Source organism: Callithrix jacchus, chromosome 13 (genome assembly GCF_049354715.1).
Source record: "Callithrix jacchus isolate 240 chromosome 13, calJac240_pri, whole genome shotgun sequence".
Taxonomy (NCBI): Eukaryota; Metazoa; Chordata; class Mammalia; order Primates; family Cebidae; genus Callithrix; species Callithrix jacchus.
In genome coordinates this window covers 98,515,717-98,531,376 of record NC_133514.1, presented here as the reverse complement: position 1 = coordinate 98,531,376, position 15,660 = coordinate 98,515,717, and the positions used below count along the sequence as shown (strand labels likewise).

At 37.5% G+C, this 15,660-nt stretch overlaps 1 protein-coding gene across 48 annotated transcripts in view; it reads left to right on the top strand.

Annotated features, from left to right (window-relative positions):
- Window positions 1-15,660, top strand: part of TCF4 (transcription factor 4) — a 367,193-nt gene that overhangs the window by 228,506 nt on the left and 123,027 nt on the right. For 29 of the 48 annotated variants that reach the window (XM_035271179.3, XM_035271181.3, XM_017963487.4 and 26 more), the window contains 2 exons: window positions 13,440-13,569; window positions 14,025-14,074. In XM_035271179.3, the coding sequence (XP_035127070.1) occupies window positions 13,440-13,569; window positions 14,025-14,074 (180 nt within the window). The remainder of the gene's footprint in view (window positions 1-13,439; window positions 13,570-14,024; window positions 14,075-15,660) is intronic. The other 19 variants (XM_035271185.3, XM_035271176.3, XM_078348203.1 and 16 more) reach the window with 1 other exon arrangement.

The following is a 15,660-nucleotide window of genomic DNA, read 5'->3' as shown; positions in this document are numbered from 1 at the left end:
TTACATATTTTTTTGAGATGGAGTCTTGCTCGGTCGCCCAGGCTGGAGTGCAGAGGCATAATCTTAGCTCACTGCAAACTGCCTCCTGGAGCTTGCTGCAAACTTTGCCTCCTGGGTTCAAGTGATTCTTCCTGCCTCAGCCTCCCAAGTAGCTGGGATTACAGGTGTGAACCACCACACCTGCCTCATTTTTGTATTTTTAGCAGAGACGGGGTTTTGCCATGTTGGCCAGGCTGGTCTCGAACTCCTGACCTCAAGCAAGTATGTAGTTTGGGGTCCAGTATGTTCTAATTTTTCTAGCTCTAATGTCATAGCTAACAAAGGTCATCTCTACCTAATTGCTTATATTTTATTCTCAGACTTTTATATTTTAACCTTTGTATTTAAACATACTTTAATACAAGGTGTGAAACCAAAACCTACATTTTCCCCCTTAAATACCAAACAAACTTTAGGTACCGTTTATGGAAGAATTTATCATGTTCTCATTGATTTTTTTCAATGACAGCCTTGCCATAAATCTCTCTGCCATATTTCCTGATCTGGTAGCCGTAACGCATTGTTTAAATTTACTTTGTTTAAAATATATGTATTCTTAACTTCTTTCTAAAATTGTTCCTATTATCATACATTAATATTCCAGATAAACTTTAGAATTTGTGTCTTCTCTACCCTATCCATCTTTCTCTCTTTGGAATTTGTTTGAATTTGCATTAAAGTCTCCTTTAATTTTGAGTCATCCAATCATATGTGTGTAAGTACTTTCTTGGGAAATATTTGTGTGAAAAGATTTTCTTTTAAAAATTGGTATACAAGATTATTTCGGTCTTTTAAAAGTGTTTATACTGCTGAATCCTTTCATGATTTTTGTTAAACTGGCTTGAGAACTAGTTCAGCCAGTCAGTGTCATATGCTGAATATCTAAATATATTTATAATGAGAAATATAAGAAAACATAATAAGAATATTCCTGTCCTACATCCGTGGAGAGAAAATAAAATATTTATAAATGCAAATGCTCTACAGTTACTCTAAGGAAACCTAAAGATCACAGTCCTATTCTAACTCTGTAAAGTTATTTGCTTGTTTGTTATTTTAATACCATCTTTCTCATAAACATTTAAGGCTGATTATCATGTTATGTGTGTGAATATTGAGTAAACGGAATGATTGGAGGCCAGTTATTTTACAAAGATTTTATAGAATAAGCCAGTTCAGAATGGATTTCAAAAAAGGAACAGTCACTGTGTAAGTGGGGAACGGACACTGGAGCCCAAAGGTCAGGGTCAGATGCATGTTTCCTTCTTTCTTCTTCTTCCTTCTCCTTCTCCTTAGTCCTTTTCTCTACCTCCTTCCTTCTTCCTTTTTTCTTCTTTTTTCCTTTTCCCTTCTTCTTTCTTCTCCTTCTCCTTTTTTTTTTTTTTTTTAAGGGACAAAGTCTCATTGTGTTGTCTAGGCTAGAGTGCAATGGTGCTGTCATAACTCACTGCAGCCTCCAACTCCTGAACTCTTAGGCTCAAGTGATCCTCCTACTGTGGCCTCTGAAAACGCTGAGGTTACAGGCATGAGCCACCATACTTGGCCATTTTCTTTTGAATAGAGCTGAAGTTCTGAAGCTGGTAGTTGTTGGAGATAAGAAAGGAGAAGGCAGTCGGGAGGCTCCAAGCATGTGATTTCAGGATAAGCATGAGTTGATTATTGAAAATTTCAGATGTGGGATTTGCAGGAACAGTGTGAATCTAGAAGATGTAAGAAAGATCAGTGGGATGCACACAATTTGGTTATTCATGCGTCTTGAAATCTTTTTCAAATAATCTTGGTGGATACTTCACGTAGTTCTGCCTCAGGCCATCTTATTTGTAAAGCAGTGTTAATAGAATCCCCTCCTTGAGGGTTATGAATATTAAATGAGTTGCATAGCCAACAGAGCCTGAAACATACTAAGCACTGTAAAGATATTGACTGTTATTTGTATGATTGCTGCCATTTACTGAGTGGCATCTCTGTGCTAGGGCTTGGGATTCAACAGTGAGAACGTTCCCTTCTGCATCTGCCTGTAAGGCCAAAGTGTTGTGATAATGGAGTGACCTGCAGCCCGGGGTAGGGGAGCTAACTTCCCCAGCTGTGTTGGGGAAGATGTCTCAAGGAGAAGACATCGTACCAGTCCTCATGGCTGTTTGGAAGTGGCTTCTCTGCTGTTGAATGGGAAGAAAGGATCTTTCAGGAAGAGGGGTTAGCCTTTGTAGAAGTGCAAAGAAACATTGTATGAGTGAGAGAGTAATTAGGAAACCATGAGCAATTCCATGTGATTCTGACTGTACTTAGGCTGCAGGGAGGGGAAGAGACAGATGAGGACTATATTCCCAGCGCCTAGAAGAGTGGCTGGCTCATAGTAGTGGTCAGTGCATCTTAGTGGAGAAATGTGTGAGAGGACAGAGAGGCCTGGAAGGTAGATTTGTACTAGATTGGCCATGGGTGGAGCTTGGGGGCTCAGTATTTTCAAACTCTGAAGTTTTGTCTGCTTGAGGGAACAGGAGCAGCTCTGGATTTTAGAAGGCCAATTCTGTCCACAATGCATGAATGTTCTAGGTGAGGCTGGGGTGACCGGGGGAGTGAAGTCTGAAGATGCATCCGTAGAGCTCATGACATTTCTACCCTGGCAGTACAATTGAATGTTGAGAATATATCCTATACCTTTTTTTTTTTTTTTTTAAGGAAAGGGATTAACAGGCTGCGTGTGGTGGCTCACATCTGTAATCCCAGCACTTTGGGAGGCCGAGGTGGGTGGATCACGAGGTCAAGAGATTGAGACCATCCTGGTGAACGTGGTGAAACCCAGTCTCTACTAAACATACAAAATCTAGTTGGGCATGGTGGCGTGTGCCTGTAGTCCCACTTGTTCAGTAGACTGAGGCGTGAGAATAACTTGAAACTGGGAGGCGGAGGTTGCAGTGAGCCAAGATAGTACCACTGCACCCCAGCCTGGCGACAAGAGTGAGACTCCATCTCAAAAAGAAAAAGAAAAAGAAAAAGAAAAAGAAAAGGGGTTAGCAAATTATGCCTTGAGGCCGAATCCAACCAACAGCCACTTTTTATAAATAAAGTTTTTATTGGAACACTGCCTGACCTGTTTATTTACGTATTTTGCACAGTTGATTTACTGTGACAATGACAGAGTTGCATAGTTGCAACAGAGACCCTATGGCCAGCAAAGACTAAAATATTTCCTGTCTGGTCCTTTAAGAAAAATGTTTGGTGACGTCAGTCTTAGAACATTGTTTTCAGGTACTTAACGGTGCCATTCTGGAAAAGCTGGCATTGTCAAAAGAGTTCAGACAAATTGGTGCCTGCATAGTCTGAGAAAAATTGGGCCATATCACTTCCTGTGAAGAAATGCACCAAAACTTTCCTTGTGTTTAAACTCAGTTCTTAAGTTGTTGTCTTGGTGATGGAAGTTCTGTCTCTAGTCTGCTTTGGCTATTTTTGTGGCTTTGACCCTAGTTGACCCAGCCTATTGTCAGTAAGTAAGAAGGTAGAATCCAAGCGCTAAATATCATGTTAAGACTTCCTTGCTACCTACTAAGGGGAGTCATTTCTTAGCCAGCTGTTTTAAGTTCTCCTAACCTATTTCATATGCTGTGTTCCCACAGTAACCATTCCCTTATCTTGCTGTTTCTTTGTCCTCTCTGCTGCAATGTTTCTTCTACTGAAGGCATATGGCACTACTGACTCTGTTCCTCCTGCGCCATGTCTGGATTACCCCAAAGGCTCCAAATTCTTTTTAGAACCCGGCCCTTTGGGTGAATGATGACCTGTTTAACAGCCTCATGCATTTAGGGAAAGTTGACCATTTTCAATCAAACCTGTAATAGATAAGAACCAAAGGTACGCCATCAGGTGTCTAGGAAAACATACAACTGATTTCTTCACAGAAATTACAAGTTCTTACTCTTCAAATGGACTTTAAAGGACTCAGAGTATAATTAGGAATCAGCAGAAGTTTTGTGGAAAAGATGCATTGAGCCTTTTGCATATTAAGGATCAAATTTTACATTTTGTATGAAGCATTCATGAGGTGATGTTTTTAAAAACCGCTCCGAAGCATGGGAGAAAAGCTGAGGACAAGATTTGAGTATAGAGATGGAAGAATTATGTATCTTGTGGGGTAGAGATGGAGAAGTTACCTAGTTATCTTTATACTAGTGACGATTAAAATCATGCAGCCATCTTCCATAGCTAATAAATTATCTTATTCAGTTGGTCTTTACCAAAGGCATACTATGTATTAGGGCCCACTCTGTTGGATGCCAGGAATACAGACATGATGGGAGCTCACTTTCTGCCCTTGAGGATACCACAGATTAGAAAAAGAGTTACTTGCAAGGGCCGGGCATGGTGGCTTATGCCTGTATCCCAGCACTTTGGAAGGCTGAGGCGGGCGGATCACAAGGTCAGGAGATCGAGAACATCCTAGCTAACACAGTGAAACTCCGTCTCTACTAAAAATACAAAAAATTAGCTGGGCATGGTGGTGTGCTCCTGTAGTCCCAGCTACTCAGGAGACTGAGGCAGGAGAATCACTTAAACCTGGGAGGTGGAGGTTGCAGTGAGCCGAGATTGTGCCACTGCATTCCAGTCTGGGTGACAGAGCAAAACTCCCTCAAAAAAAAAAAAAAAAAAAAAAAAAAAAGAGTTACTTGCCACCAATGCTATAAATGTTAAATTTTTTAGATGAAGTGGAAGGAAAAGTCCAGAAAGAAGACTGAAATGAAAGAAGACTGGGGGAAAAGAAATAATAATAATAAAGAAAAAGAATTTGAACCTTTTTAGAGAATATGATTGACTCCACTGTGGAGATGAAGATTAGAGATGAGTGGCAGGCAGCTGTGGAGAGCAGAGGCGGAGGTAGTGGGAGGATCAGACTGAAGAACTGAGACTTCAGTTCTCTATGCAGGCTTGCTGTTTTTCAGTCCTGGGCCTATTAGAAATTTATATAATATATCTGTGCATGACTTATATATCATACATTGTATCATTTCATCCAGAGTTAAATTTTAAAATTATATAACACCTTCTGTATTAGTATATAGTAAGATTTTTAAATATACAACATGTATAAAAATACTCCTTACACTTAAGCCTCAGTAAGTGCTAGGAACTTTGCTAATACTTTGTATTATCTAACCAAATTCTTACCATGAGTAGGCATTCTTATACAGCATTTTCCAGACAGGAGCTTTGTCCACCAAAGTTAGACAGAGTATCCAGGATTATCCAGGGGTAAGTGGTGTTCACACCCAGGCTTGTCTGACTCTACTTAATTAGATGGTCTTCTATGGAGTAAATTTTAGGATAAGCTCTTAACTTAAAAATGAGCTTTCTAATTGTTGTGGGAGGGGGAGAAAAACCAAATGTACAGAAAATAGCAGGGAAGTGTGGAGCCGAGAACTAGCATAGGCTTTGAAGTCAAGCCTAACTGAATTCCCAGCTTGGCTCCGCTGCTTGCCAGCCACATGGCATTGGTCCGGTCGCATAACCACTCTGAATGTCCCCATCTGTACATTGGGGGTTGTAGCATCTAACTTGTTAGCATGTAAAGGATCTGTACCTGTGCCTGGCACTTAGTGGACACTGTGACTGGTAGCCTACTATCCTTGGCACTATTCTTGTTTTTTTTTTTTTTTTTTTTTTGAGATGGATTTTTTGCTGTGTTGCCCGGGCAGGAGTGCAATGGTGTGATCTCTGCTTGCCACAACCTCCACCTCCTGGGTTCAAGAGATTCTCCTGCCTCAGCCTCCCAAGTAGCTGGGATTACAGGCATGTGCCACCATGCTCGGCTAATTTTGTATTTTTAGTAGAGACAGGGGTTTCTGTATGTTGGTCAGGGTAGCCTCCAACTCCCGATTTCAGGTGATCTGCCCACCTTAGCCTCCCAAAGTGCTGGGATTTCAGGTGTGAGTTACTGTGCCCGGCCCTTGCCACTATTCTTCTATTCACATCCATCCATCCTCCTCCTCATACTATTATTACTACTTATGCTAATACTATGGTGGTTATTATTAGAAGCAATAGTAGTTGGAATGACTTAACGGTAAGATTTCTGCCAAAAAACAAAAGCATAGTAGTTATTTAAGCCATTGATTTGATCAGTAGCATCAGTTCTGCTTTTACTTCAATACTTAGTGAGCATTTGCCGTGGTAGGTCTCTGCACCAGGCACGGTAGGAAGTTAAAACATGAAGAAGGCATGTCCTCATTTAGCTACCGTATCCACTAGTTTGGCTTTTATACCATACACTCTTGGTCAGATATTCAAGAAGGAATCTTGGGAGGTAAAGAGTTAGTGCTCCTTGAGTGCAGACGGGCTTGACTGTGCATAGCTTTGGAAGGATGGTCAGGACTTTAAGAATTTCAGGATGAATTGAAGATTACATTGTGCAATGTAATCTGCTATTACTTCTCCAGATAATCTCCGTTTCCTCCCATGATGTGATTGGTGTGTCGCCTTATTTACAGGTGCAGGTTGTTAGCAGGACACTTTGTTTTAGTGATAGCACACAGAGTTGGCCATTAGGCTATAATTGAGCCTCTATGAGAGGTGCTGGGTAGGCCATATGACCCTGGTCCCTGTCTCCAGGGAGGCCAACCTACATAAAAATGGCTGTCATAGAACGTTGCTCAGAGGGGCAGACATTTAACAACAACCTTGAAATGTGACTTCCACTCAATATGATGAAGACTGACTTGTGACAGTTTTATATGCCTTTATTTTGCTAAAATAGCAACCTGGCCAAATATATTTTTCAGCACATTTATTATAGCTACATGTTTATATTTATAGCAAAAGTGCTGCTAATTCCCTAGTATGTTAACAGGTCGTATTCAAATTGTTCTATTTTTACTTTGGCACAAAATTGCTGAAGGAAACATTTTTAAGGCAAGTAGTGATTATAGCATATCGACTCACTACGTAGTGAATTATATATTAAATGAACTTCCCGAACTGAGAAGCTTAAACATCTTCTTTGTTATCTTCTGTAGTGGGTACATAAGATTTCTTCAAATCCAATTTTTATTGTAGGTTACTGATTGCCTCAATGTTTTCGTTTTGCTAAATTTCTACCTTCCCACAAACAAATATAATCCCCCTTTTGATATGTAATAGATGACCTGGGATTCCAGAATGAATTTTCAGAAACCATCAAAAAAAACCCAAAAAACAGAAAAATAAAAAACTCCTCACTTTAGTGTATATAATAAATAATAAATTATCTCTCTCTTTCTTTTTTTTAATACAATTTGAGAGTTAGTCAAATAGGTGTGTGCATAAATCTTGCCAACCCTTGGGCAGTTGTAATTTCCATACCAAAATGCATGAGTCTTACTTGACTATTACTCTGTTATACATTAAGTACTAGTTACCATGGCAACCTTTGCATCACTTTATAACATTTAAATATAAGGTGTTGTGTTTCTTTATGAGGAAAGACAATGTATTTGAATTTTTTAATATTTGGTGAAATACAATCACTGCTGAAATAAATAATTTTGTTTTAAGCAGTTGAATTTCTTGGGAATTACGTACATTTCCAACCAAACCTATCTAGTGCATTCATTTATTTTTATTTCTTTGTGATGTCATGAAGAAGTAAAATATGTATTTTTTAAAACAGTGCTTGATAAGTATCACATAAACATTGATTAAATACTTATAATTACCCTTGTAAGGACTAAAACCCAAAATTAAACCATATTTGAGGTTACTTATCAGTGACTAATACAGTAGCAAGAGTTTGAATGTAACATCACAAGATTTATGAAATTCGATCACATGTAATGCATTTCTTATTTTTGTATGTGTAGTTGGTTAACTGTAACTAGTTTTGATTTTACTTATAGTTGAATTAACAGTAGCAGTTTGCTCATGCGTGCAAAAGCAAAATTCAAGGAGCCACAGAACTCATCCTTGTGGCAGTTCCGGGAACATGGCCACTTAAATTTAATTGTGGAGATTGTTGGGCAATTTCTTTATTAAATATGGAAAAAACCTCGTCGTTTCTGGTTGCTAGTGTTGCTCGAGGCTATCATGGTTGTTATGTAGACTCCCATAGAGAACTCGTTTTTAGCTTTTTATAGTAACTTTTCAAAATTACTATCACAGCTTGCAGTTTTTATCTGAAAATAGAGAATCTAACTAATGATCATTTATAACTTTTGATATATCTTTTCAATAATAATCAGTAGATCATAATACGGGACTGTTTTGTGGGGGACGGTGGAAGAGGTAAGCTCTGTGCTGGACCCTGGCTCTGCGGAACATTTTACATACATCGTTTCGTCTATTCCTGATAACCCTATGATGGAGTTCTTATTAGTCCCTTTTTACAGAGGAAGGAAATATGGTTTAGAGAAGTTGCATAACTAACCCCCGATTACATTGTCTGTATGCCTTTGAGCTAAGGTTCACCCAGATCGGTCTGACCTTAAGGCCCTCCCTCTTTCCTTAATGGATACGAATTCTACTTCTGACGTGTTACAGATACAATGTGCATTACATGTTCAATGTATAAATAAAAGACACTGACAAAAAGCCTTTAAAAATTATTTGCTAAATAATAATTTTAATAATTTGCATTTCTGTACAGTACAACAGTCTTTTAATTCCCTGATTTGCAAGATATCTTAGTCGTCTTGTCTTTCTAAGTTTCCCAGGTCCTCTTTTGCTAAACCAAGCTCAGGACAGAAATAAAAATAATTTATAAAGGTGTACTCCTGGACCTTCAGGAATCAAGAACAAAGACCATCCAAAGACTGACCTTCAGTTTTGAGCTTTGAAGTTCAAAAGTGGACAGGTGGAAATATTGTGTTCTTCATTGCCCTTCGGTGCAAGATATATTCTAGGTTGCAGAGTAAGTGCCAACAGCAGCAAAATTATCGCCCCCCTCCTGCTACTGTAGTAAGTCAGCAATGGCCCTTCTGTGGTCAGAATGGCAAATTCAGCAGCAACTATTCGACAGGGATTTACAGAAACTTCCCCATGGCTGTTAGGAATCTTATTCAGCAGTGTCTTTGAAAACCCAATTCTGTGCAGAATTAACTATGTAGAAGTGACCTCAATTGTGATAAAAGGTATTTTAAACAAATCTAATTTGTGATTTCACTCAGTGTGTATTTTGCATTTAGCGCCGCAAAGTCTGGTAGATACCTGCACATATATTCGGTGTTTGTAAAAGTTTTATAGTGGTTCAGAATTTTTTTTTTATATTAACATTTAAAATAATCCTGGCTTTATAGAGTCAGTTCACCATACAAAGCCACTATACATCACTTAGGTTTGTGATGAAAGAATGGAATTGCAGCTGTGTGAGTACTAGAATACCCAAACATGAATTAGACTCACAAGCATTTGGCAATAGTTCAGAAAAGGAGCTTAATCTGGTTTCATCTGAGACTGCTTTTCTCTGTTCTGCAGCATCCCCCCAAGATGTTGTGTCTGATACCGGATCACAACGTAATGGGAGTGACGCAAAATCAGAGAAAGCCCCGAGAAACCGGGGGCACATTTGCTTTTCTCCAGAGATTTTCTTTCTCCTACTTCTTTTTTCCCTCTCCCAGGTTGCAACTCTGAAATTCAAGGTCATTCACCTATTAGATTCATTAATTATAAGCCAAAAAAGCAGTATTCATCGTACTCTGATCTCAGTCATATCTATAATTAAGTATAAATATAATCTTCCTTTTTAGAAATGTACCACCCACCCATTACATTTAAAGTGCTGACTGAAATGAAATAATAGTTCAGAGCAAGATGATTTTAGTTTAACTAGAAAAAAGTTGATAATTTAAGCTTCAAGCAGTGAGTTCTATTTTTGATTACCATTCAGTTATAAATCTAATTTGAGATATATGCTGCTTTTCTGTTACTCAAGTTTAATTCATGGTTTGCTTTCTTGGTTGCATAAGCAAAGTTCAGTGGCTGATCAAGGCGGTTAGAAGCTCCCCGAAAAGGAATAGGGTTGAGAATGTGTTTGAAAGACATTCTGAGACCCATATCTGATGTAAGGCAGACAAATCTGATGTAAAACAAACAAAAAAAAATTTAATTGAAAAAGACACTCACGGGGTGCTGTATTTGGGGATTTGAATGGCCAAGTTAGGAATGGCTATTTGCAGGGGAATTGGCTGCAGAGGGTGAACCCCAAAACGTTCCAACCTGCTTGACAAAGTCAGTGTGTTTTATTCTTTAGTTACGGTATTTTGAGTCTTGAAATTGTTTGCATTTGGGAAAAAAATAGGAGGGAGTAAGGGGAAGGGCTTGTCTCATCACACTGTGGACAGTTAAGCAAAATGCTAAACTATGGGTTTAAGATTTACAGGTTCGCCCTGCCAGATGCCACATCTTGCCTCCAGTGTTTCCTGGCAGATTCGGGCAGCCTACTACTGGGACCCAGCATAACCGCAGAACATGAGCTTGCACAATGTGAAAAACCTAAAACCATTATAATCCTATTTAAGGCAAGGATGAATTTGTCCATTCTGAAAGTAGACTTCTTTTTCAAGCTTAACTTTTATTAAGCAGAAATTTGTCTTCAGAGCTGTAGATAGATATGCAGGTAAATTTGTAATATAAACAAATACCTTATCCATTTTGTGCAGAATTGAATTTACTTCAAATCAAGTGCCAATCACTTTTTAAAATTCAGAAACTCTGGGTTTTTCAGCCAGTGGAAAATTTCTCTTTCTCATTGCTACAGAGAGTTAAGTATGTGACGTAAAGGCCAAACAATAGTAAATGGTCATTGTTCACTTTATAAGTATACTCTACAATAAGAACACATATATTTTTATCTTCCTTTTCCCTAAGGAGGTGTTTAGGGCCCCCTTAAGTGTGAGGAAATGTTTATTTTTGTTGCTTTAGAAGAATGATTCTATTGTCCAAGTGAGAAAGAAATAGGAAGAAACAAGTCTAAAGAGAAAGAAACAGGAATGTGCTTTGTGAAAAAATAAAGATTAGCAGGAACCACTAAAGGTTCCTAAGTGCTATCTGGTCTTAGTACTGTGTTACTGTATGTAGTCCTTGTGCCTGCATATGTAAGAGTTGGATGCGTGATTTATTATGACTGGCCCATGAAATTATTTTCTTTTAAATTAACAACAGTAAGGTCAACCACAGCCAGTAGCTGTTTTGTAGTTATCATTTTATATTTTTTCACAGCTCTATTGTGAATGCTGCTAAAATACAGCATAGCAATTGTGTTTGTTTTTAGGTTGACCCCTTGAATGCATTTAATTTCTTGAGAATGAAAACCTTTGCCACCAGGACCAAGAGGAATTAACCAGTGGTTAAACTCATTTAAAAACACAAGAAAGCATTTCAACATATTTGCTCAGCCCTTTTCTGAATATTTTATGTATTTCTAGAAAAATAAAAATGAAGAAATAGGGGTGATGTGTGTCTAAAATACAAAATTATTTTCAAACTCCTCTTTCCAGTGAAATTAAGACTCATTCATAGATTTACCAAACTGGAAGGAAGTTGTGATTTCAAATTATTCACAGCTTTATTGAAGGAAATTTCAAAGAAAACTTGGACATGGACTTCAATTTAACTTACTTTGTTAATAAGGAATGCCAAGAGTGAAATTCAGATTGATATTCTAAAATTTTTGAATGCCATTCCTCAATGATAAATTTATTCCTAGATTTCTGACTTACACAAAACTTTATTGTAATAAGCCTTCTATTTTAGTTGTCATTGTGTAGTGTTTTAATATGTCTCTTAAGTTCAAATGAGGTAGTAGTTGAGCATGCAGATGTCAGATTTTTGTCTGATACATCTGGTTTTATCGCTATTTATGTGGTAAATATTAAGATATTAGAAACGAGTTTATTACTCAAAATGTGATTTCAACCTGAAATCTCATCCTTGAAGTTGTATTTTGAAGTAATGTTTATTACATATCTCTTGAAAAAGTCTTAAACTGGAATCAGTAAAGGCGAGCTTGTCAGTAGCTGATTAGTCCTTTATATATGACTCATCCAACACTCAGAAAAATCCCTTGGAATAGAGAGGTTCTCTTTATGATATTTAGCTATATGGCGGTGGAAAGGGGAGGTTTGAATTTTTGATTTTCCAGCTTATGGGTCATATTTGACCAACTGCTTTCACTAGAAGACATGCCACTTTGTTGAGCTATTTAGGAATCAAAAAGACTGTCTTAATTTAAAACAAGGACCCTTTGTTTTAGTTGGTGACTGCCTTGTGAAATTTTTCAGTTCTCAGCGGGTTAACCAGGGAACAGGGGCAGAGTCATAATTGGCCTATTTAGAGTATTTTGCATGTGAATAGTGTGTTAGTGAAGCATCCCTAAGTCTGTTGTGAGTGACATGGTGATTAGAATTTAGATTAGGGAAAACACATTCTGTACTTTATCAAGGACAGTAATTAGTTCAGTCAGTAAAAGTTGATTACAAGTAACGATAAAGTTAGATTTTTAGTACTTAATTTTAAAATTTCTTTATTAAACAGTAAATTTGTTCTTAATATAAATGCTACTATCTTCTCTTGTTTTATTGCATATCAGAATAATTAAAAGAACAATGTGTTCAATGCAGAGTATAATCAGGCGATTTATATATTATGGGTAAGTTTCTATGTAGTTTTTAGAAAATGTAATATTATGTAATCTTTCTGATGTCATAATTTTTGAAAGTTTAGCAATTTTTCACACGGTGATAAGTCATTGTGGAAGTTTTCTAGCGTTCAGGTAAATGTTTAATCTGTGGGATGTGTCTTAGCTTCCGATAGACCTCAAGAGGGCATTCTGAAGTCCTTTGATTTGTGGCTGTTAGCGTGGAATATCTGCTATTTCTATGATTTTGAGAGTTAGCGTGAGGATTTGATTTTCCTCTTGGTTCAGTTGGCATTTTCTCTTCTGTGGGTGCTGTGTCAGTTCGTGGAGAATCATGATATGCGGTACAGAGAGGCAGGGTTCTCAGTGGAGTTGATAGGCTACACTCACCCCCAGTGTGTGCAGCCGGGGGACGTTGTATGCGTTCACAAAATGAGATTCTTCTTGTTAAGGAAGGGGATGAATAGTTCCCAGATATAAGCCTAAGTCTAGAGAAAGGAAACATCAGTCTTATATAAATGCCATTTGTTTTGCGAAATTAAAACGTGAGTCATCTTAAAAGACTTTAAAAATATTGTTTAAAGGGAATCATCTACTTTCCTCCTAAAAGTAAAGAATTAAAAATTCAAAAACTTTGTGATAGCTTCTTAGACTGCCTTTCTTTTGGGTTTTTGTTTTGTTTTAATTGTCTCAGCTCAGCAGATGCTGTTTGCTTTATTGCATTGGTTTAAGTACTAACAATCAGTTGGGAGGTGGTGAAAGTGAAAAATTAACCTTCTATGTTTGTTTTCCCGTTTTAACCTTTTAGCAGAGTCTCCTTGGAGGTGACATGGATATGGGCAACCCAGGAACCCTTTCGCCCACCAAACCTGGTTCCCAGTACTATCAGTATTCTAGCAATAATCCCCGAAGGAGGCCTCTTCACAGTAGTGCCATGGGTAAGGTATTCCTTTGTTTGAATGCCTGAGGGATGATTATGCCTTTTTCTTTCTTTCTTTAAAATTATCACCCCCTCATCCTACCTCCCACACCAAGAAAACCATGAAGTCTGGCTCAGTTATCAGCCAGGAGACTAACCCCCTAGAACACTGGGTAGGTGTGTTAACAACTTAGGGTAGCAGAACTTTTTTGGTGTCTGCTTATTTCTAGTTTTCTCTTGGCTGCACCCATAAGGATCTCTTTTAAGAGATCAAAGTAGCAAAAAGTTAAATATGTTCATTTTTATGAACAAAGCAGAATTTGATTTCTGCTAGAATCAAATGTCATCCTGGTAACTACAGTTTCCTAAGGTAATGATTTGAGGAAATATGGTATCATCTAGAAGCCTTTGTGGTTGAATCTATCTTAGGAAAATGGGCATGTGGGAGCTGACAGCATCTTCATTTTCTTTCAGAGGTACAGACAAAGAAAGTTAGAAAAGTTCCTCCAGGTTTGCCATCTTCAGTAAGTACTGCTTGTTTCTGCTTTATATATTGCTTATTTAGTTCTGTTTTGTACTGATGGGAAGGAGATAGAAGTAAATAAGTTTCCATGCGCCCAGAGCAGCACATTTCTCCAGCCACCTGACCTACGTTGGAGTGATTAATTGCACATCCTGGAAGACTGGGTGGTTATGTTGATATGCAGCAGGTTAAGCTCTAAAGAGAGCCTTGAAAAGGTGCCTGAAGTTTGAGGAGTTTTACCTGTACAGGGCTTTCAAGAGAATGAGTATTAGTTTCATGTGTTGGTTAAATTCTTTGTCAGTATTATGATGATTTATGGATTTGCATGGGAAAGGAGATTTGTGGAGAGGATTTAGGAAAAATTTACATGGGTTTCAGCCCAGAGTGCAGGAAGAATGTCTCTATTTTCTGCAGAGGTAGCTGCATCAGTAGCCATTTGTGTCTTTACTACCAGGTGACAACTAGAAGAAGTCAGTTGTAACCAAGAGCATTCTGGGTCTTTTTAATAGCTGGAGCCCTGTGCAGAAGTTGCTAACAACCCCCACCTGCCTCCAGGTCCCCAGCACAGCAAAAGTTGATTGTGATCACCACAACTAAATACATTATATCATATTTTGAATTCTTACATTCCTAGGTAATTGTGTTTAATTTTGTTTAGGACTAGTATATTTCTAGTAATTTTCTCCTTATATAAAATGAAAACAAAAGTTTCCTCTCTTCTTTCTTTGCTTCTTTATCCTTCCTTTCATTTTTCCTTCCTGTGATATAAAGATTTAATATAATTCTGTAGAGTGCTAGTATTCTTTGAAAGAATGCTAATGAGCCTTATGTTTTTATACTTCAATGTAAAATTATATTTAGATTTCTGAAAGTATATTACCAATCAATGCTTGCATATTAGTTTCATTTCATTTTTAATGTATTAGAAGAATAATAGGTTTTGCAAATGTGCTAAGATTAGATTAACCCAAACACCTGTGTATTTGACTTGATTTCAGTTCAACTCATCCAAACAATTATTAAATGAATATATCAGAGTAAGTCTTACTGGGAAAAAGAGCAAATTTTGTATGCTGATTATCATAGAATTGGTGATGTTGAAGAAGCATCACAAAATTATTCATAAATATAGAAAAATATTGTGTAAATAAGGTTGCCAATGGCGTATATAATAGTCACTTTCAACTGTCAATAACTCACTTAAAATTGTACTCAGTTGTGTATTTTTTGAATTTCTGTATTATATTGAAATTGACTAATAGTCCCAAAGGATTTTATAGGCATATTTTAAGCTTGAAGTTAGGGGTGGATTTAATGTCGATGAAACTTTAGCTTTTAATAGGTTTTATAACAACTTCAAATGATATCGTCCTAACAGCTGCTTACATTTTAAACATGCCTCAACCTAATATGGACAATATTAAATGCATTTAGTGGACCTTAGAATGTTTGAAACAATGGAATAACTGTCCTATAAAAGCCATGAAAAACTTAAAGCTATCCTACCCTCTTTATGCCTCACATTAAAATTAACTTGTTTTTTTCCCATTGCTAAGATTAGGCGGATCTCTAGACAATTTCTAAGGA